This window comes from Varroa destructor, unplaced genomic scaffold (assembly GCF_002443255.2).
Source record: "Varroa destructor unplaced genomic scaffold, Vdes_3.0 BEIS01000001.1, whole genome shotgun sequence".
NCBI classification, from domain to species: Eukaryota; Metazoa; Arthropoda; class Arachnida; order Mesostigmata; family Varroidae; genus Varroa; species Varroa destructor.
In genome coordinates, this window is record NW_019211454.1 from 32,410,041 (window position 1) to 32,432,432 (window position 22,392).

General features: G+C 38.9%; 1 protein-coding gene across 5 annotated transcripts in view; it reads left to right on the top strand.

The window, feature by feature from the left end:
* Positions 1-21,954, top strand: part of LOC111249339 (uncharacterized) — a 50,597-nt gene extending 28,643 nt beyond the window's left edge. Inside the window, exons 2-4 of one of the 5 annotated variants that reach the window (XM_086977709.1) lie at positions 4,545-4,636; positions 20,059-21,267; positions 21,526-21,954. In XM_086977709.1, coding sequence (XP_086833835.1) covers positions 4,547-4,636; positions 20,059-21,267; positions 21,526-21,615 — 1,389 coding nt within the window. In that variant the 5' untranslated portion in view covers positions 4,545-4,546 and the 3' untranslated portion in view covers positions 21,616-21,954. Of the gene's footprint in view, positions 1-4,544; positions 4,637-18,662; positions 18,817-18,929; positions 19,051-19,375; positions 19,571-20,058; positions 21,268-21,525 lie in introns of those variants that run through there. The other 4 variants (XM_022803110.2, XM_022803102.2, XM_086977715.1 and 1 more) reach the window with 4 other exon arrangements.
* Positions 21,955-22,392: the final 438 nt, after the last annotated feature.

Sequence of the window (22,392 nt, forward strand, 5' to 3'; positions counted from 1 at the left end):
CGCAACTTGAACCTCAACGGTCCAGCTGGATACGTTTCGACCTTGTTGCGTCACCAGCGCGTAACGGTGATTGCTTGTCTAAGTGGAACGTAGTCTGGAAAAGTTCCTGCCCTATAGGGGTGCGGGGAAGGTCATCACGAAGCGGAAATGGCCGAGCAAAGCCGTTCAGGGAGAGAATGGACGACAGACACATGAATATGCGGGTTGAACTGAAATGTATCTTCATTTACATACGCATACTGGTTCGGAAAGTTTATGATATTTACATGAAAACATAATTATCTATAGCTTGCCGTAGAACTGTAAGCATCCTTAGCCCACAGCAGAAACCCTAATTGTTCGGGTGGTTTTTATACAACAACAACAACAACAATGAATAAATGAAACAAATTTCGAAAACAAATTGACTTCTAGAGATGTAAAATATATATTTGGCGAAATGAAGAATAACAGATCGGATGAAGCCAACCTATTGCTTCGTTGTTTACTCATCCGTAGTGTGAATTATATCACATAATATTAGACTTCCTCAAATTTAGAGCATGGTTACTGAGATTCCATTCAAACCTTAAACATTTCAAGTAAGCACATAGAATTAAACGAGAATAGATTAGGTACATTAGTAAGACCATCTTAAAGTTGGAATATTTTGATAAGTTCTTTAGTTCATCTCTTTTATCTAATGTTAATGTCTTATATGACCCACCCGTTCCCGGTTGTCAACTGCCGTTGTGTCTTTCCAGATCCATTGCTTGTTTATATTCTGTCTAGGTCATTTAAGCAGGAGGAAATCATTGTTTGAGACATTATTATTTCTTTTTCCGGCTCATACAACTAAAAGCGCAGACATATATTCATCTACATATATATATATATATATATATATATCAAGAACAGTAGATCAATATATTATTATTGGCAGCGACGTACTTGTTTTTATAAGCGATACAAATGGCTGAGTTCTCTCGGTTACTATTATTTGTATCCACGAACGCTTGTCGTATGATTAATTGACTCTATTCCAACACATTGAAGAAGCATAGAGCGGTTTTAGGTGATATTTTTGTGATACCAGGTCATACTAAAACTGCCTTTCCTTCGATTTGCGAAAAAAAAAAAAAAAAAAAAAGAGATGCAAATTCAAAATTCAGAAAAAATCTTTTCACAGTTAGAGCGTGTTTATCTCGCATTTGTTTAAGTAACAGGAGATACCTAAACCGTCGCGATAAGAAACAGATCTGACTGTACGATACATCTGCAACCGAGGTATCCTCAGACCATCTTTATAAGCCGTGTAATACTAGGCCATATATACTACTTAATGTATAATTATTTACTTACTTGAATATGTCATATGTTTCCGCAGTCGAGTGTTTTTGTTTGCTTTAGATTAAATGATATCAGGCCTGCGACGCAAGATAATTTATTCGTCACAATTGTATAACATAATTATCATATTGAAATGCGTACTCTCTCATATTTGCTCGAGTTCACAAAACAGAGTTGCAAGGAGGAGTAATTTAAGCATATAGTTTGCATTTACATCCCATTGGATTTACAATTTCGAAACTTAGGAAGCTCAGCAATATCTCTTACGGAAAGTGTCGGATGCCATTTTTAGAATCTATGTATTTGCCAAGTTTCCTATCGGATATATATATATATATATATATATATATATCGAAAGAAGACGGCCTTGGTGAACTTCGGGAGAAAAAAAAAGAAGTAGAAATCATCAAGCTGGAATCGACAGTCACTACTGTGCAATTTTGCAATTATGCATGCAGAACAGTGCAGAATAATGCTTGCCGCCATCCTGACCTTTCTTCTTCAAAAACTCACGTGGTAAGTCGCTACGTAATGTCGTAGATGTCACTGGTAATGTCACGATATCCGCGCGTGGTGCTAATCGAACATTCCGTATTCATCGTCCAATCTGAACGAACGATGTTGTCGTTGGTGTAGCTATTGCATTTTAGTTATATACTAATCTTATGGAATCATAGTATCATAGGACCTTTGAAGATGGTATCCAGATGTCCCTGTCATAAACGTGTTGCATACTTAAATCAGCCCTTTATTCCGTAAAGTTACATCAGTGTGTTAACAGAGCCTAAATGAAGACTCCCTAATTGACAACAAACTTTTTTCGAACTGTTAAGGGGATTTTCCGTTTCAAGGAGGACCCAATGCAGATTTCATTAGCAAACCATTTTGAATGGCGTTTATTATCGTAAGGTAGCTATGCGCTAACTTATCTATAGTTGTAATGAACGTGACTAATATATATATATATATAAATAGGGTGGTACGTTCATATTGGAAAAACTTTGGCAGGCTTTTCGTCGTAACGAGTATACGTTCAGTCCTTATACCAGACGAAAGCTGGTTGTTTATAGCACAAAACACTAATTATGACTAGTTAGGCGTATTATACTGCGTGATTTCCAAAATTTGGGTAGAGACCTGCTATTTTTCGATCGTTTCCTGCCTGAAGGACCTTCATTAGGGTTAGAAACTTCTTTTTGCTCAAGGTCGATGGCCTACGTTGCCAGTTTACACGGGTTTAAAGCGGTCGAAAATCCACCAAGATGGCTCCAAATACCATTTTTGGTACGCCTAGGTTTTTGATAAGACAACTGACGACTTCTTTGAAGAGTGGAATCTCAATCACCGATTTCCTCCTCGTGACAAGCTCCAGAGGTTAGTCTTTTTAAAACTTTTACGCCTCTTTCAATTTTTTTTTTAAGATCCTTTTCGAAACTTTGTATTTCTTGAACTTTCAGCCTGTTATCAACCCATAACACTTCTTTTTGCATGTGGTGTATTTGAACGACAATAACGATTTCATGCCTACCAACGACGCATGGTTGCTGAAAAATAATTTTCAAATGAATAATATACATTCACAAATATTACAAACATTTACAAAAAATAGATTAACTACCGGCTTAGGTCCCGAAGAGGAACTGGATGACGATTAAAATTGAATAAACATTACAGTCAATAATAACATCTCCAGCACATACAAAACTTTATCGGAATACCTGTTTTCGTTTAGATACAATTCTATGAATAAACAGGAAAACAATTCTCAATTTAGACGAACCATCCTATCGATATATATTATAGAAGATAAATATATCAGCATACTTTGCCACTATCAAGCTAAACTGTGGAGTGAAGTTTTTATGGGTATTTCGTTTCATACGTTAACCCTAACGACGCATTAATTCCGTGGAATGAGATACGGTGACATGGTATCCTTATATTTATAGTAGAATATTGCCACCTTTTCCTTTTCCATTTTCCTAGCTCTTACGGTTTCGCCCTAAATAACCCTACACTTGGTCTTTCCCTTCGTTTAAGAGTTTGCTGCGGAAGGGCAAACTGTTGTTCGCGCAGCTAAGCGTCGCTGCTTACTTTCTCTGTCCTTCTTTTCCACAATCTCTAATCATCGTCTTGCTATATTTTGAAGTATACAGCTTATTTCAAAAGAAGGGGCTCCGACTTACCTTATATTCTAGTTTCATAGTCTACCGGAATCAATTAATAAGCGTGCCTGGCGATTGATTTAACCCAAACCGCCCGGCTTTACCGACTTAAACACGCAAGCACTTAATGCTAAAATTGTTTCCAATTTCCAATTTTGGGTCGAAACTTCTATTAAACGAACACGTTCATAGCAGCCCTAACTCGTTTGGTAGTTGTAAGGCAAATAGAGAATACGCCTTTCCATATATTTTAATGAAAGACATAATGCGCATGTATACATATGCGCCTCCTACACACTTTTACATCTTAAAGCGTCACCTACTGGCAACAATCAGCTGTGCCCTGATTGCTATAGGCCACTACCTTTTTTCACTGTCTCATGCAAACAGAGTTTGTCATATTGTACACACTGTGCACGCTTATTTACAGTTGTCACTTTAACGGTATATCAACGCGGCCGATTCTCGTGGACGCCTTCATGGTGGTAAACGTTATTTTCAAACACGAAAAACGAGACAAAATTTTCTGCGGTCGGTTTATCACAAACCGAATCACAACTTTTTCTCTAGAGGGAAAGCGTTCAACTAACTAGAACGAAACTCTAGCTTTATCCGACCACTTCTATAAATAGCTTTGGGTCCGACAAATATACCGATACAAACTTTCATTAATATAAAGATTAATACGAACGCGATAATAGACAAAATTCGGCCTGATGCGTCACCGACTCCAGCTACCTGTATATATTTCTGTCAGCATGTAAATGTATTACCTCGAGTAGGTTTTCATAGTTTGTCGAGAAGCAGATTATACATGGTTAAAGACTTTAGTTAGAAAGAAGATTTGTGAGAAACATACGTACTACATAACTAAGCAACTGGATATACACTCCTCCAAAGAAGATTTCAATAGGCAAAACGATTGCTCAACTCCCGCGCGAAGCGCAAACACTGAAATATACGCGCGTACGTCGCTCTAAAACCTCTCGTGCTATTTTTTTTAAGCCCGTTTCTCTATTTTTTGTCTTCTTCGTTTGTCGCTTCTGACAGTGATGGAATCAGGAGGAGGAGTATGGGATGTTTTCTCCGCTTTCTACCACACATCGGGTAACACTCCCGGACCAGATTTGTGCTTGCCCCAGGTAAATCGAGCATGACCGCTGTTACCATAGCTATGTATGCTGCTACGACTACTGTTTCTGGTTCGATTCGACGATCATATTCAAACATCGCCGTTATTGCCCCCGTCGAACTCAAGCTACGCTTAAGTTTCTCAGACTATGTACCTTCGTCTGTTACTTTCTTTACCCGATTCGTACGTATTTGGGTCTGTCGAGTTCTTTTACTTATAGCACACAGAGCTATCGCACCGCACATAACAGAATATTAGTAATAAAAATGCTTCGAGATTTATGCGAGGAAACACTGCCAAGTATTGGATGAGGCACCCAGCTAGCTGTCTCCCAGCACGACAGACATTATGTCTACTACTGGTATCTAACATACGCCACACATGTGCCCCTAAAGTTCCTAGGCGGACACGTTGCCATTGAAGCTATCATCGCGACGTCTTTTCCTAATAGCAACATCGGTGTAAAGTTCATCACTAGCACCGGCATCGCGCGACTGCCTTTATCGAGAGATAAGCCAGATTCTTTACCAGAGCACCCATGTAACGGGCGTGTTGTGCATAGAATGGAGGAATTGTTTTTTTGCGGTTGGCGAGATGCGATCGTATGCACTGAACTGTATCTCAGACTTCGAAACAACTGCTGAACCACCCGTCCCAACCCAGCCCAGCCTACCTCAGCTGTCGGCCCATTTAGATTGCAACGTACTGAAGTGGTTAGTCTGCAAATGCGTCAACGTTGCAGCGTACTCACTGTCACCACTGCTACCAGTACTAAACTGAGACGTCGAAGAAGTATCAGTTTGTGCGTGGACAGCACCCAGAAATGGGGAATATCGAAAATTTCTATCGCGAAAAAAGACGTGCAAGAATTCTTCCAGTGCTGTTGAATGGAGAGTAACCTATTTGAGATCATTAACAACGAGTGTTAGCCTTGCTAGACTTATTTTGTCACTCAGTTGTCAAACGGCGTCTACCAATGGTGGGGAAATAAAGGCAAATATGAAAATCAACCTTGCCTCTATGTTTAAGCGGCATTAAATCCAAACAAGGGGTCTGATCGCTGTGGGAGGTTATTTTATAGTATCGTCGATGCTTTTGTTACAGCGTACAGATCGCAAAGACATTATAGTATTTCATCGTAAACAATGCGATGGGGCTCCGCTGTAATAAGTGTGTCGGTAAGTCCAAATTGGCCTGGACGTGGCCCTGCCAATTAGGCTAAAAGTCTTAGCTTCCTCTTATTCGTATTTTCACATCTCAGACTCTGCTACTCAGTTGGCATATCGATGCTGTCGACCGTTAACGCGTACGATAGTGATCATAACTTATCTCAACATGTCTGTCAAACAGTATGGACCCTATGTATCAGGTTTTCCTATCAAAGGGCATCAACAACGAAGCTTTGAAAGTTGCTGGTCATTACTTCAATATGTATTTGAGTTAAGCTGTGGATACTAGGTCAACGAGCACGCTACCTGCGTGACATTACTTCAGTTTTTCACGGCTAGCAATCCATGCGTTTCCACAATTTAAGGTCATTATGTTTGCTTTTTTGTCAAATACAAAAGAGTTGCTATTTTAAAATCAAATCAATAAAATTATGCCTCTCTAGGGGTTTCAAATTATATGGATTTCTTGGCAGATTCTTTCATGTAGCTCATGAGAATAGTAAGACTTTTCAACGCGAACAGAATTTCTAGCACTGACGGACCGAACAAGGTAACCCGCTAAGTAGGTTATCAGCGGATTTCGAAAAGGCTGTTAGGTGTTGCTTTAAACTAGATTGGTGACTAGTCTTAGATTAATAAACAAATACATTTAGGTTAATAACTTGATAGTGGCATTTCCATCCATATACTACTATCCAAGCCAAAACATGGCCAAGTGCCAATATACGTTTCATTCGAAAAGAAGAAACATGACATTTTCGAATAGCAGGCAACGAGCACGCCGCATATCATAGGTATATAGGCCATATACGAACACTCTGCGTAGCTCCGAAGGGGTTAATTTGATTAACTTCCATGATACCGAATAAATATTCAGATACGGAAAAAAAAGCAGGATACTGAGGGTCATTTCTGTGCATGCATCACATATGCCCCTATTTTTACGCAAAAGAAGAAATAAAAATAAATTATTGTGTTGACGTACCGCCTATGCGATCATGTCTATACTAAATTCACTGTTGTTTATGAATTCCCGAACGGAAAGGTCATGAATGTTTAATGGACAAGGTTGGATTCATAGCAGGTATAATACAAAAAAAGACTTCGCGATATACACTATTACTGACCATCAATATTTTCTATAGTGGCGTCACCTTTCAACACACCACTTAGAAAATAGAGATCAATTTCATAAAAATATATATTATTTTTGCCGCCGTAGCTATTATCCCTGAATATATATCATCTTGATGTCAATCTTATTTACAACGTATTGCATACAATAACAGGCACCTACGTGTGGTGCGTATACGTCAAATATTTTCTATTTCCTATGAATGTTGCACTATAGACTCAGTATCTCCTTCAAGCCGCTTGCGTTAAAAAGCATTTTTGACAGTGGACCCTTAGTTGTCTTTTGACCTCGCTTGCCCGTTTCTTCGCAGTATCTGAGGCTGTGCATGAAGTACAGTGTATTTTTTTATATGTTCGCTTTTCCCCAGCTGGAAAAAGATTCTCGGAAGTTTATTGCTCACAACTTCTCTGTCCTATTTAGAGTAGCTCGTGGAGTTAGGGTTTGCTCTGCGAGCCTGCTGTGCATTCTGTCGACTGCCGTTGGCCCTGAGTCTGGGTCACCCAGTGGAGCTTGCAGTGGACAGGAGAAAATGGACGTTAGGTCATTGCCATCGGAAATGGTATAAGCGGCAATGCATCCCACTTCTATCATAATAAAAAGCGCATTGGTTTCATCGTTTCGAACGTCTGTGCTAGGTCTTCTTTTCTTCTTTGCCTGAAAGCTTTTCAAATGCTTGTTATTCAATTTTTGGCTGAAAATTGTCAACAGCGACAGGACGCCAAAGCATGACAGATGTCGATATGCGGGTCGATTTTTCGAAGGTACCAATTTAGCGTTCACGTAACGACAACAGCTACGCGATCAGGAGCGAATACATAAGCGAAAGCATGTGTTTCTTATACGTACGCCGAAAGATATTCAATGCAAATTTCTGCAGCCGACACACCGAAAAAAAAGGATCACTGCGTTAATCTACCGAATGCTTCTATAGTTATCATAAGTGATAATCTTTATTAGAACAATACTTACTAGCTATTCGTAGTTTGTATTGTTTCCCTCATGCATATTCTATAGATTGCATTTGTTTTTAGGTTCGATTAAAAAGTCGTTCGCACGATGTTAGGGAAAAATGCTGCTTATCACCATAAAGTGACTACATTTTTAACTGTTTTTCTCGGCTTTCCCTACTTTCTATCTGATCTTTCTCGCTCTGGACTCGTTACTGCTCTCTAATTAGTAGCTGCGTACAGAGGTCCAACTCGCTTGAGTTCGGCTGTTCTTAGTCTGTGCAGTACCTACAGTTACAGAGGCCTATTGCTTTTCTGCTTGTGGTCGCCTAAAGTGCGCTTCATTTGGCGATTCACATTGGGCGACCCTATTCAGCAAAAAATTTTAAGATCACAATCCTCGCAATAGTGACTTTGGAAACGCAAGCTGTTACCGGCGTTCAGGCATGTAATGTCCATTTGTTTAGTGACGTGGGATAGTACAATTTTTTTTTAGCCTAGAACGTAATACGGGAGTCGCTATTGAGCATGATCTACGAAGAGGACTTGCTGGCCGAATATTTGTTTCCAAAGGGAGCTGTTTATTGGCACCGTTCTACTGCCAATCCCACTGCCAAGACTCAAAGTATCAAATTGTCTTTCACGTAAACTAATTTCACGTGGGTTTCGCGAGGATGTTAACGTTTGGCATGGCAAGAAGCAAGACTATTTTATGTCAATAAAGCGCGTAATTCAGTGCGAAATGTTGCGTAGGGAACTCCAATTTAAAAACTTTTTTTTAGACTTAGTTTTTTTATTTTTAGTCCGAAGTATGCGCCACTATCATCTATGACCTTTTACCGTTTGATGGTCTGTGTCGTTACTATAGGTATCTGGAACCCAATAGTTCATGAGGTCTCGAGAGGCAATTTCGACACCATGTTGAAATATATATATATAATCTTCTGTGGACGAAATGACTGACAAGTACGGCCAATAATGGACAGCGCTTGCTCATATAACTGCTGCTTTTCGCTACTGCGCTTCTTGCAGTGTGAGGTCGAGCGTTGTCATGCAACAAGAGTATTTTAACTTTGTTTTTTGATCTTGGCTGCTTAGTGCGAAGTATTTTGTTGTTATTTTCTAGATGTTGACTGGACACTTCAGCCGTAATAGACGGACCAAAACCTATCAAGCTATAGTGGATAGCACTCCCATTAAATCGCCAAATAAATGCCGTAAGCTTGTTCAGCTATACATTTGCTTTAGGGCAATGTCCCGCCCGTTCATTTCCGTCCACTGTCTAAAGTGACCATCTGCCATTATTGCAGAGGATCTAGCTTTCATTACAAGTCATCATTGGGTGCTTGCACGGGTTACTGTTGTAACGTGAAGGCACTGAGAAGGTAGCGTTTTTTTTTTATTTATATTCAATTCCCGCTTAGACCACACAGCATATATGTCTCCAGTCTCTCTATTTAATTAATTTGACGAAGGTAGATAAGTATAGAACTTTGGCGCGCTTTTTAGTTACCTGAGTGCTAACACTGTGCTTTTCGAGGAGGGTTGATTTTCGCCATAGATTTCGACTTTTTGCTATTCACGTCCACAAGCGTCTTCCACACGACTCGTTCTCGATTTCCTTCCCGGAATTTCTGAGTTGACAAACTCACGCTGTTGTTACTTTATAGTGGAACCTTGACCTACTACAAGGTTTACACGAAGAACTGGCTTCACCGTTGTAGCTTCAATGCGGAACTTATATTGTTAGACCACTGGAACTTTTTGGTTTTTTTTGCCGCTCTAAAACTTGTTTGCGTAAAGCTTAGACAACAATATCCGAATGCGCGGTTCTACACTTCAGTGTGCAAATGTATCTTAAATACGAAAAGACACAAAATGAATCATTAAATATCGCACCGTTCTAAAATTAGCTTATCTTGAAATTTGAGATTAATGGTTACTTCGTTTTATACTGGATCATCTGACATATATGGATTTTTTTTGACACTCCTCGGTTATGGATCAATGAAGATAACTAAGGATCGCAGACCTAATCTTTTTTTTTATGTTTAGATAGATTCATTTTTTTAAATCATCTCAATGCTCCCGAAGCTCTGAGGGAATATCTTGGGACAACCCGCAATCGCCGCCCTCGAACAAAAGGAAAATGTGTCAAAATAAAAGTACAGTTTAACTTCTAAAGAAAACTAATAGATTATACTATTTCATACATCACACACATAAACAGGTTGATTTCTGGTCTTCAACTAAGGCGGGAATTCGGAAATCCCTAAAAGAATTTGCGCACGCAATATACACAGATTGTTGTAAAGGTACAGCAGCCAAGAAATTCCGTTTCCACTTGGAAAAACAATCGCTCGGAACTCACGCAGGCCATGCAGATCATAAGGGTTTGCAGTCTGAGGTCAAGAACTCTTTCCTGCAACCAACCCATGAGTACTCAATAAGTATAATGAAATGCTGACAGCATTTGCGCGGAACGGTAAGAGACGACCCCATATCTGATTGTCCGCTGCCGTTCCTTGCATGGGTTGCTCCCGTTAGACGTACTTCGGGAGACATCGTAGAAATGGAGCAAGCGCAAGGGGGCACGAGGGAGCTGGTTATGTCAGCCATGCTTATGCCCTTTTTACTCACTGATTCTCTTAAGGGAAGTGATTGATGGGCGCCTACCTTCAAACGTCAACAGCAAGGTTGAAACAACTAATGGTCTCTGTTGTGCCTCAGAATATTATTTCTGTTCTGAACTTATCATCTCCGACGACAACAAGGTGTTAAACGGTAAAACATAGATATTGGGGTCCCTGCAAGGAACTGTGCTATTATGACGATATATTCGTACGATCTCAGGCAGCATCATATTTAAATGTGAGCATTTGTAAAAATAAACGATTTTATTATGTACTATGCTTAATTAAGCAAATAAAACGTTCGTCTTTTACAATATACATCCATGAAACATTTTTTTTTGTCTGCACTTTTTTCTAAGAACATAAACGATGTGAAATTATTATAGAATATGAGACACATAAGTTTTCGCTCAGATTAGCTTGGCATGTCGTAAAATGAGCAATGGTAAAAATATCCTCTAAATAAAAAATTAAGTTAGATTCAATACCGGAAATTCATTTCATACCACATCGTTATAGTAAGGCATAGGCTGAGGACGTATTGACCCATGGTTGACTTCACTAAAACTGCCATATGTAAAATTTACACTGGGAATTCCTTGTACCACCAAAAAGATTTAACCGAGGTAAGCGGCGAGTACACGTTAAATTCTTAGGGAACATTTGTTTTACCAGATACTTCAATACATAAGAATGAAAAAATATTAAATTTTGGTACTAATACAGCAGCTGTTCATCTTTGTAGTGCATGTCTTTCTAATAGTAGCCCGACGGTTCTGTCCTGCTTTTTGGACCGCATTAATGAGAGATTTATCCGGAAACGCCGCTTGAAGAAAAACTCGTGAGAGAGCAGAAAGTTCACTCAAACGATGATACAGTTCAGACCCGATGATCGTGTCAAAACATATCGGAAACAACACATTCGGAGTGTAACATACACAGAACGCCAACAAAACAATTTGTGCTAGTGATTCAAAGTAGTTTCTATAATAGCGATGATTGATTGTTGCTGACCTCATATTATGCCTCCCATAAACGAATCTCTCCCGCCTCCTTAATTTACTGTTCATAAATGGAAAGCTTTACGTTATCAAGCAGCGATTCGGCAAGATTTGAATGAATATGCATATAGGATGCCTCAGAAATCTGAATATGCTTTCTTTTTATTAACGTATAATATTTAAATTGCGAAAATACGTACATAAAATATAAAACTTTTCCTGTTACCGCAGATGTTCAAAATTATTACCGTTCTGATCAATTACAAGTCATGTGGGCTTGGCTGAAACTTCATACAGCTTTGCTTTTATACTTCTGTCGCATTTTCGTACTTCAAATAGCATTTTAAGCTAAATGTTCTTTCTTCAAAAATCTTTAACCCTCTCGTTATTTTTTTTTTTTACCAGACCCGTCATGTCTGCCTTTTTTGGGACACTCCGTATGATATATTTAGCGATCAGTATTTAATTTATGTCAATGACAATGTGTTATGTTCCAAATATGTGTTCTCCAAAATCGGCCGCGTTTGACTGTTATTATTTATTTTTAAATTTACCTCTGTCTTTAATATGCAACTACTTTTTTTCCTAATTGTTCGCATTAGCACGTCAGCCTTCGCTATTGTGCTCCCTGACCCTGTGCACATCTACTCGAAGCACCACTTCATACTCTTGTTGTCTTACGAAAATTTGGTTGTTTGCGTTCGGCATCCGTCCCATATAATTAGTGAGGCCTATAAATCAAACTGATCTCGAGCGAGGCATAGGTGGAGGTTATCGACAATCACCCGGAGTGTAAACAATTTAAATATTTGTCAGGCTAACGACTTTTGAATGGTTCTTTCTCGAGTGATCCTTTCTAACCTCTCACGATGCTGGGAGATCATTCCCTGAAACTGGTGGCCGGAAAGAAGCACGTTGCGAGCGAAAGGTACTGCCCGAAAATTATTATCTTATTTTTGTTAACTAGGAAAGTTAAATCTAGGATATCGCCAGCTATTGCCGACGTGACAACAGTGTTCTCCCAATAACATTTTAGTCATTTATGTTAACTTGATCGCTATCTACACGATCATAACCAGTGAGGCATCAGGGAGAAGAGGGTAAGCGTTACACACATCGATGTGTGTAACAGACCAAAGCGTGAGCACATTTCAATATTGCCATGCTTCTCCTACTATCTTGAATTAGAATTCAAAAAAGACCGGGCTTAGGCATTGTTGTGCCAGCTACGATTGACGGTTCGAAGATGACATAGCCTCTTGTACAAATATTTTTTTGACGAGAGAAGGGTTTGTATGCGGTTTGCCATACAATGACCTGAAACAATTTTTCCTGTTAGAAGCACTTTGAACATACCAATACTATCCCGATATACCGATCGCTGACATTTGCGATTACATTCCTAGCTACCTACAGGCTTGAGTTGCTAAACATATCATCCGCAAATAAGTAAGAAGAAGCCAGTTACTCCACTGTTTCTATTACTATTGAAAATTAGGGCGTTTATTAATGGTGTCTAATTATTAGAATCTTATTTGGTCACCGACCTTATCTAGCTTCTTCTTGTAATTAGCCGTTACTTAGACAAATGGCAAAACGGCTAAAACAATTAGTTCCACATTGTCACGAGTACTATGCGTTTCTCTATAATATTATCGAATCTGTAATCAATTAAAGTCTGCTGATGACACGGTCAGAGCCATATTCAGCTTTCTCAAGTAAACAATTTACATTAATTTGACTTAGCATTTTTCTTCTTTGATGTTTCAGTGTCTATTTCTGTTCGATTTCTCATAAACCAACTCGAATACATCCTTTGTACCCTTCAAGACATACTCTTCCCCGTGACATCAATAAAAAAATATACCTAATCGCTTTGCGAATGTTTTACTTCTTCGTAAGGACAACGTACACACGCTATAGCTCATGGTGTATGCCCAATTCCATTACTTTGCCTATGAGTGACTTATTCTCACAGACTTTTGCTATCTCGTTTTTCAAACGTAAGTTGCCCAATTGACGGACAACATTATCGTTACCGCTCTGGCATCTAGAGAGACTTCATGCGCACTTTCGGAGAATGCCATAAGGGCACAATACTCGAAAAGATAGAATTCTAGTCTTTGTACATTGTCAACTCGATTTCTCTAGTAGGGCACCTTGTTTGCTAGATGTCTAACTACAAATGTCCATTGAGAAGACGCATTTATGTTTCGGGATGAGCAGATTCTGTCTGTGTTGTGCCGAACTTTCGTTAAATTCATTAAATATTCACAGATCGCTGCAAGGCTTCAACTGCTATGCTCCCGCGCTGGGTCAGCGGTAACGTCTTGGCTTGTTAACGTTAGGAACACATACAGTGATTTAGATGTCCACTTCCGTAATAAAGCAATGATTAATACCTTATACTTTCGCTTTGTACTTCGAACTACAAATTTACTATGGATTGCTAGGAAATAAGAAAGATACATTTTGGCTTTTGATTCTTTCCTGTAACACCAGTATGAGTGTACTTTTACACACAGGGTCATGTTTTTTTGTGGGTTCGCCACTGCTTAAGCGTGATCCGAGCCTTTCCTCTATTCATTTTGATATAAAAAGAAACAAAAATAGGCAATGATCATTGAACAATACGTGTAGCGTTGTTTAAAGCTCAACGTTAATTTTGGCTGGATGTGATAAATCCCAGCAGATACAACATTTTTTCGATCAGTTCAATAGGCGCCGAGAGTTATTTTATCACTAAAAGTTGGCGTAAAAAACTAATCTGCCTAGTATTATATAAGAAAGCAACTCTGAGACGCATCCTTGAAGCACAATTTAAGAGATAGATAGTTCATTTCTGAGACAGTTTTTCTTTCGATATCACAATCGGTTGTCGGATGTTAACCGAATGTTAACCATAAAACAACCTTGACACTGCCGAGAACCAGGTGACACGTGTGTTTGAGAATATCTGACGCTTCCGGCCGATGTAACTCCCAGGAAAACATTCTCATTAACAGAAAATCAGAAGTCAAATAGTTTAAACATTTTATTTGTCTTTACAATAACAAGAAAAAGAAAGTCGGGCAATGACAGCAATTAAGCAATGAGCCTCCAGGGCAATCAAATAATGCCCGCCAAATGAGTTCGAATAGGCAGGTAGACTTGCATCAACATATGATGAAATAGTCGGCCGCTCAGCTTATATTGCGTTAAATGAATCTGAAAGAAGTTTCGATAATTTCGAATTTTTTTGCGAAATATTTCTGAAACGTGACTCAGTGGCATCTATCTCAAACGCTTATTACTTGTGCTACTATTCTCCACAACGGACATTTTCTTGACTACCTCCTTGGATCCATTAGCGTTACGTGTTAATATTAATGAAGTAGGGTGATCGCTCTCAAAGGATGGTCCACACTAGAAAACTATAGTAGGCTTCCTTCTACACGCATCCCTTTTCTTGTCGAACGATTTTTCGTACAAATATGGATTTTCTGAAGCGATATATGCCAGGACGCTTTTGCTATCAATTTCAACAAACGAGAAGTAATGGCGCCTCATTGTTCTACTGATAAAAGTGTCGTGTTCATTGAACCCTATCATCCTTTAAACACTTCTCTAAACGTGTGCAGTCTTATAAATACAATTGGCGAAACAGAAGGTTAAACCCTTAAATTACAGTTATCATTTTAATACAGCCTGTTTAGACAAAATATGGACTATGGACGACGAAATTCATGTACACCCAATAAAAGGCCCATTGAGGCTTGATGAAAAACCGGCAAATACAATATGTACATATAACAAGATAAAAAAAAATGGCTTGCTTCTTGGCCAGATGGCTTCATCTGGCTAAAGAAACTAGAAATTGTCATTTCACAAATATTATACTGCGCAGCCCGTGTGAATAGATAGTCTGTTTAATGGTTATATATAATTCAAATTTCAGGTGAGAAAGAAATTCGGAATAGTTTAAAGCATTAATCAACTTAAATAATAGTAACTTACTTAAAATGAATTTTATTTCGGCTCCCCGAGTTGTTCTATACTTATTTAATATGTAACATTCATAATGGCAACCTAAATAGCTCGATTTTGGAAAATATTAACATAAATATAAGAGAAAACAATTCAGACGAACAGATTAAAGGCCTGAACACGAGCGTATTTGAACGGAGCTGTTGAAAAGTCACTAGACATAAAAGCAGTTCGCTAAGTGACCGTGCTCTCTGTAAAGTAAAGTACATAAAGGATCCGAATTTTCCTAGCACTTATCATATTCTTCGCACCAAAGTAAAAACCCTATTCCGGAATAACCGATTCCATAAAAAGTTAACTTAATGACCATAGTTAGACAATTTGATAAAGTGAACGGAAAGGTTAGTATTATAATCATTCTGAATTCTAAGGAATATTGCAAGTTTTAAGCTTAAAATAGAGAGCACATACAGACTATCTAGAAAACTCTGTACTCCTCCTAGTCTAGCCTAAAGTATATTAGATAAGAGGGTAAACATTAAAGGGTATATTTAAATTTAGTCGCGAACACCTGAATAGAAAAAAATGCATAAACTACAGGAACAAATTGAGAACCGACAAAACATTCAGAAAAATGTATTTATATAGATATACAGTCTAGGGCATTATATGGTGAACTAAGGGCGGAGACGACCGCAATAGTTAAAACCCGAATAGATAAGCTTATTTCGGAAACCGCTGATAATAACAGGAGAAATCATGCTATGCTGTTGTATCCTCCGTAAATCCAACAAAAAGAATGAGTATGATTGCCCGCACATAGAAGAAATCAATAAATATATATGTATTTAAAAACAATATATCAAGCTTGAATGACATCTCCATATTCTAAGTGTATAGAAAATACGCAACCGGTTCTGCATTATTATACATCATTAGGGAATATATCCCGCGTTAAACGACTTGTAGAAAAATCAACTACCCTTTGTACAGTGAACTATATGTGCGATATGACAATCTTATTTGAAGTCACGTATATGGCTACAATGGCACAACTTTCCTCAGCCTAAAAAACCCCCTTTAAACCAGAATTCTTTTTTCCAGAATTTTCGGGTCTCGATACCATAATAAATGTGTCCACCGTACTTCTATTAAGTATTGCATCACACAAGCGGCTACCAGGGCAAAACAATATGTGTCAACGTTCAGTTTCGAACATAGGTTACCACGTGTGCAATAGACAAACTCGTTGCCAGCTCACTATTACATAGGTCAAGATGCGATATCTAATTATGTATTTCGGGCTGGACGCCCGCTATCGCCGTTAGACATTGCCTTAGACTGCTGGCTCCCATCACGAAACGAAGTGGGTCTAAGCTCGGATTCGACCCCAGACCACTACTTGTTCTCCAGCACAAACCGTCACACCATCACCGGGACTGGATGCATTCCCTAGAAAGCACTGACACTATCTGGCTATAAAAAAAATAATTTCTCTTATTTTTCCATGTATAAAACAATCATTTATGCAAATAAATGGAAACTTAAACTAGGGGGATAGCTCCACGAACGGCTATAAAACTTGTCTAGATACAAATGCATGAGATTTGCAAACATCAAATGCGCGTATTTTGAATTCTTCGGAAAACCTCCTTCTTCATTCAGAAAACCGTTCTTCAAAGAGCACAGAAGTCAAAATAAAAAGTACACAGTTCATACATATCTCGACTTATCTTTTTTAGCACTGTATATCCTTTTTAAGATCATTCAGCGACATACATTTACATTTATTATGTATATGTAAATAGACATATATTATATATTCTACTCGTCAACCTATTGCTCACTGACAGTACAGGTTTACAGCTTACGACTGCGCAAAATTCCATACAATCCACTCTAGAGTAGGACAGATACCATAGTCGTATATATTTGTCATAAATATTTTATGGAATTAAAGACGACACCTTCAGTGTGGAAAAACTTGCAAGCCTGAACTTGTGTAGCCTTTCCTTTAAAAAAATCAAGCGTTAATTTTGCTAGCTAAATACTCGTTTCATACCCACAGAACACTAACAAACAGCTCAATCAAATCGATTATTTTTTTCGAGTTAGAGGTAATCGGATAAACACACACAGGCAATACGAGTACTATGGTTGATTAAGTTATGCCTGAAGTTAATACGTAGCAAGCTTAGCGCATCAAGTACAGCCCTCGCTTAATCGTTAATTGCGTCTTTCTTTGTTGGTTCTATCGTTATTGTTTTATTGTTGCAAATACTCGAATCTCGTGACTAACTTCTGTCAATATACATGTGACATGGAACCTTCTTTATTTCCAGTCTTCTTCACGAACAAAAAATTTTATAATTTATTCAATATTGTAGGCCTTCTTTAACACTGACCTAGCTGGCCTTACCTTATCTCTGCAATTGTAGTTTAAGAGCAAACGCAAAATCCTTCCCATTTAATCACTTCATTAACATAATAGAAATCTTTCGTTTTATCCTGTAGCAATAGAGCTACACAGTGTTAACAAATCTCATCTAATCGATCAGCATTTGCTTCGGAATATGGTAGAAAATGATTGAGTCTGACGATGTTCGGCTCGTTCATGACCACGCTGCTCAATCCGGCTCATTAATCTTCTGTTTTAGTGTTATAGCTTCTACGGTGGACGGGCAAAATGGTGGACGTGAGTTATCACACGAATGGAGTCTTCGTCTATTTCATCACATATGTTAATCGTGATGCCTACATGATAAGCGTTTGATTAAAAATCGTTTTTGTTCATTTAAACATAATGTCTTGATGTTTCGTCTGTAGGAACCGGTGTCAAATGTTGCATGAAATTAGCCATTTTTGTGAAAGAATGCACCCTCACACGTACTGCAAACATACTGTCCCGCAATGTTGTTGAAACTGAAAGACTATACTGTAGTTTTTCAATATTGCTAACTAGATTCGGTGAAAACCAACATCTAGGGAATAGCGAATACCAGCTGATGCCGTTACAATTTCTGTTATGAATTCTTCCAGCAAGAGAGGTAGATCAGAGTAGAACGTCTATTGTTTAATAATATGATGACCTTTAATCGAAAATAAATAAAGCCTTCGGATGATACCACGCTGATTTCGGCCAACTTTGGGTTAGATGAATTTCTAAATCATAATGCGCTAAAGACACATAGATCGAAAATAGGACCAGAACAGACTGTCTGCTATGGGACGCCGGATATTTTGTAACAACACTCCAATTGAAGAAGCTGGATTTTTTACAATACAATGTGTCGTCTATAGTTCGACTGAAGCATAGCTGTCGCGCCTTGCAGACTTTAGGTAGGTTGTATTTGTTTGTACGTTAGTGGAACGCCGAGGAACAACGTTCACCTATTTGTCTAATCGTTCTATCGCCATTGGTATAAGTTCTCTCTGAGATCTCTATACATAACCATCAGTTTGTTGACAAAGTCGCTGGCGAAACTTTTGCGTGAAAAAATGATCGATTTAGACGAGCTCGGTGCGGCGCTGCAGAGCTTACTCGACCAATACACTCCACCTGTTAACCTTCATGTAAGAGCTTGCTTACTCAAAAATAATAATAATAGCAATAATAAAGGGTCCTTGATAGGCTTTATTATAATTTCTCGCGATATGTTGCAGTCGTTCGTGCTGTCAATTGTCATTTTTTTTTTCATTCCAAGACGTGGCATCCATGGCGTGAGACTGTTTCATATGCATTTACTAGAAGATGCACGAGGGACTGCGCAAACGGTCTTTGAATGTTTGCTACCGCCTGTGTTGGTTTTGAAAAACTCCAATTCCTTAATGTCTTTTCGTTCTTCTGCACCTTTCAAAAGGTTTGCTGGCAATTTTGTCATATTCTATGTACGTAATTCAAACCTCTGCAACGCTCATATTATAGAAATAAACGTCGTATCTCCTACGGCTACGATTCCGGGACCCAGTTTCTTTGCGTCGTGCTATTCATTTGTGAAAACGATAACTTCTCTAAGTAAGACACCTCTTGGCGTATGTAGTCGATTTTACCAAATATATTTTGAAAAGAGGCCAAAGATGTACAAGCACCCAGGTAACTCATATAGATCTAAAGTATGCGGAAACAAGCCGTCCGATTCTATCTTATTGTCGTAATACTTTTTGATTATTCGTATCGTCATATTGATCTACCTGTTCTGACTTTAGTAGTGTTTAGTGAGGAGAGCGCTTAACTAAAAATTGCATGCTACGTATGGGTTGACTAAATCCCTTAGCTTCCAATGCATAGGGTGTTAAACGGTTTGTTGAGTTGGTAATTGCTTAGAGATAGATACTTGTCTAATGTGCCCTTTAGTGCACACTGGAAACAGTATTTCTCCTAATTCTAAACTTAGGGAACATCAATAGTCAGACGGCAAAGAGCAGAATACCACATACGTTGGAGATAAGTTCTGTAAACTGTTCGCTTCAAATCGTTAATTGGAGTTGGTTTTGTTGTAATCAAAAATCGATTGCGCTGGTTCTATGTATCGTCAGTGCGGACTCCTTAGCAGAGCTTGTATCTGTGACGACCCTTTCCAGGTTCTTCTACGAGGCTACCGGATACATAAAGGCATGGAAGTACCGTGGGAATCCTACGGTTACAGCGAGCCAGCCACGTTTCTTCGTGAAAATTTCCCCGATCTGCTAACAGTTCATGAGAGTCCCGTTCATAAGGGAGTGCATTTAGTGACCTTAAAAAAAGAACCGCAACGGGCAGGACGAGTCAGCAATAGCGATGGCCTTAACGGAACAGACGACCATTCGGGGTTTGGAGCCGGATCCGCCTCTATCGTATCCCGGACGAGTTTAACGTCGAGTATACCAAGCAGTTGTCCAGACGCATTGCGACAGATCAAAATGACGAAAGACCACATCCTCAAAAAGCCGGTCCCCGTGCAGTTTCAAACATACCTGACTCGGCTTTTGAAAAGCTACCCCACCGGAATTTCAGCAAAAGCTTTTGTTGAAATGTTTTATATGAAATCTGGAGCTCCATTAAATTATGCAATGTACGGATATCCGGGACACCTGTCCATGTTCCGAGACCTCGATGGTGTTTTCAGAGTAGAGACGGGAACCAACGGAGAACATACGCTGTATCCAGTGAGTCCTTTCGGAAGCCTGCCAGAGGGAAGTAAACTTAGGGAGACGGTTAACACTCCTTCGATAGAGAGTAGCACCAACGACGCAGATCCGTGGACACCTTACAAGTATATAATTAAAGATTCACAACATACAAATTTTGAATTGGTTAAGAGAGATTTGTCGGCTGACGTTTCTTATTCAACGAATAATCAAGAGCCGCTGACAAAGTCTTTCGATATAAAAGTAGGCCGTTGTCGACAGCAACTAAATGACACACAACGTTTACGGTCAAAACCGGTTAATGCTGCTGCTCTCCAACTAGAGACAACAGCTGCTGTTCTAACAGCTAAACAGAGTCGTACGAAAGCCCCACAGCAGCAGCCTCCAGAAAAACATAATTCATTAGTATTTAAAGAGACAACGCCCTACGGTGATCTATTTATTGTTGAACTAAATAGAAACTTACTGGTGCCAACAGCATGCTTGGCAGCATTAGCCGGCATGGCTTCGGATCAGGTGCTCGAAGAGCTTGCCGAATGTGGATTGGATCCGCAAGACATGAAGTTCTTATCCGGCCGAGTTCCGGATCACAAGTTCCTCAGGGTAGAACTAGCTCGCACGAACTGTCCGTTTATTATTAACGCCGATGGATCCGTTGCGGATGTGAGTATACACGTTTGACCCTCGATTCGGGTTTAGAGAATAATAATTCTTATTATGTTAGTGTACTGTATAATGTGATGATATATTTTTGAGAGCGCATATCGAGTACGATACAAACTACGTAGCATTCGTGTCGCTTTCATTCAAAAAACATCTGTCATATATAGGTGCCGTCGCAAACTAACCGTTCAATGGCCGAGTTAGCTATTCGAGAGTATAGTCCTGGTAGTATTCAATGATATTTTGGTTACGTTTCAGGTGATATCGTTAGTACCTATCGAAATGTGTTCGACCGTACTTCGCGCTTTGGCAGGGTCGTCTGAGGCGGCATTGGCGCTTGTCGCGTAACGTTTGACGGCCAGTTTATTGTTCAAAGAAGCACAGTCTCAAATGTTCGTTAAATTAAGTGTCCATACCTTATGCAAAGCAATTTCATATGAAAGTAAATGACTCAGTCGATGACTAGGGAATTCTTTCTATATTAGGGAAATATGTAGAACGAATGTATGATGTAACGTTTTTTTGTAACATAAGATTTACCCGTCTTTACGCGATCATAAAACGCTTGTGTCGTACGTAATAACCCTATAATTCAATACATCCCATTGACTTTCATTAGGTATCGAAGATCTGGGAAAACATAATAAAAAAAAATGCGATGACTAAATGCAGTATTTGAATGAAAAACCGCGTATTCTTTTTCATAAACCGGCGACATTAATGTTCGGTGGAAACTATCAGAGGTGGGCTCAGCTCTTTTCACGGAAGTAACTAACTTTGAAACTCGGTAAGCTGGGATATTAACAACAAAAAGGAAAAATTCATGATATATAATATGTTGCCTTACATATGATTTTCAGATGTCTTTAGTCAGAACAGATTAAGCTCTAATATATTGTCAATAATGCCGAGAGTAAAAAAGACATGAGACCTCGCGAGTCATTTGCAGCTTTTCGTTATATGATATACCAACTTGTCTCTCAACAAGCAGATACACCTGAACTCGAATTGCACAAACATCGGATTCGTCCTCCTCGATATTTTTCTTTTCTATATCAAAACTCATCACAATAGCGATAAAAACATAAAATGTGTGTATTCAGTGGCGAACGCCAAATTATGGCA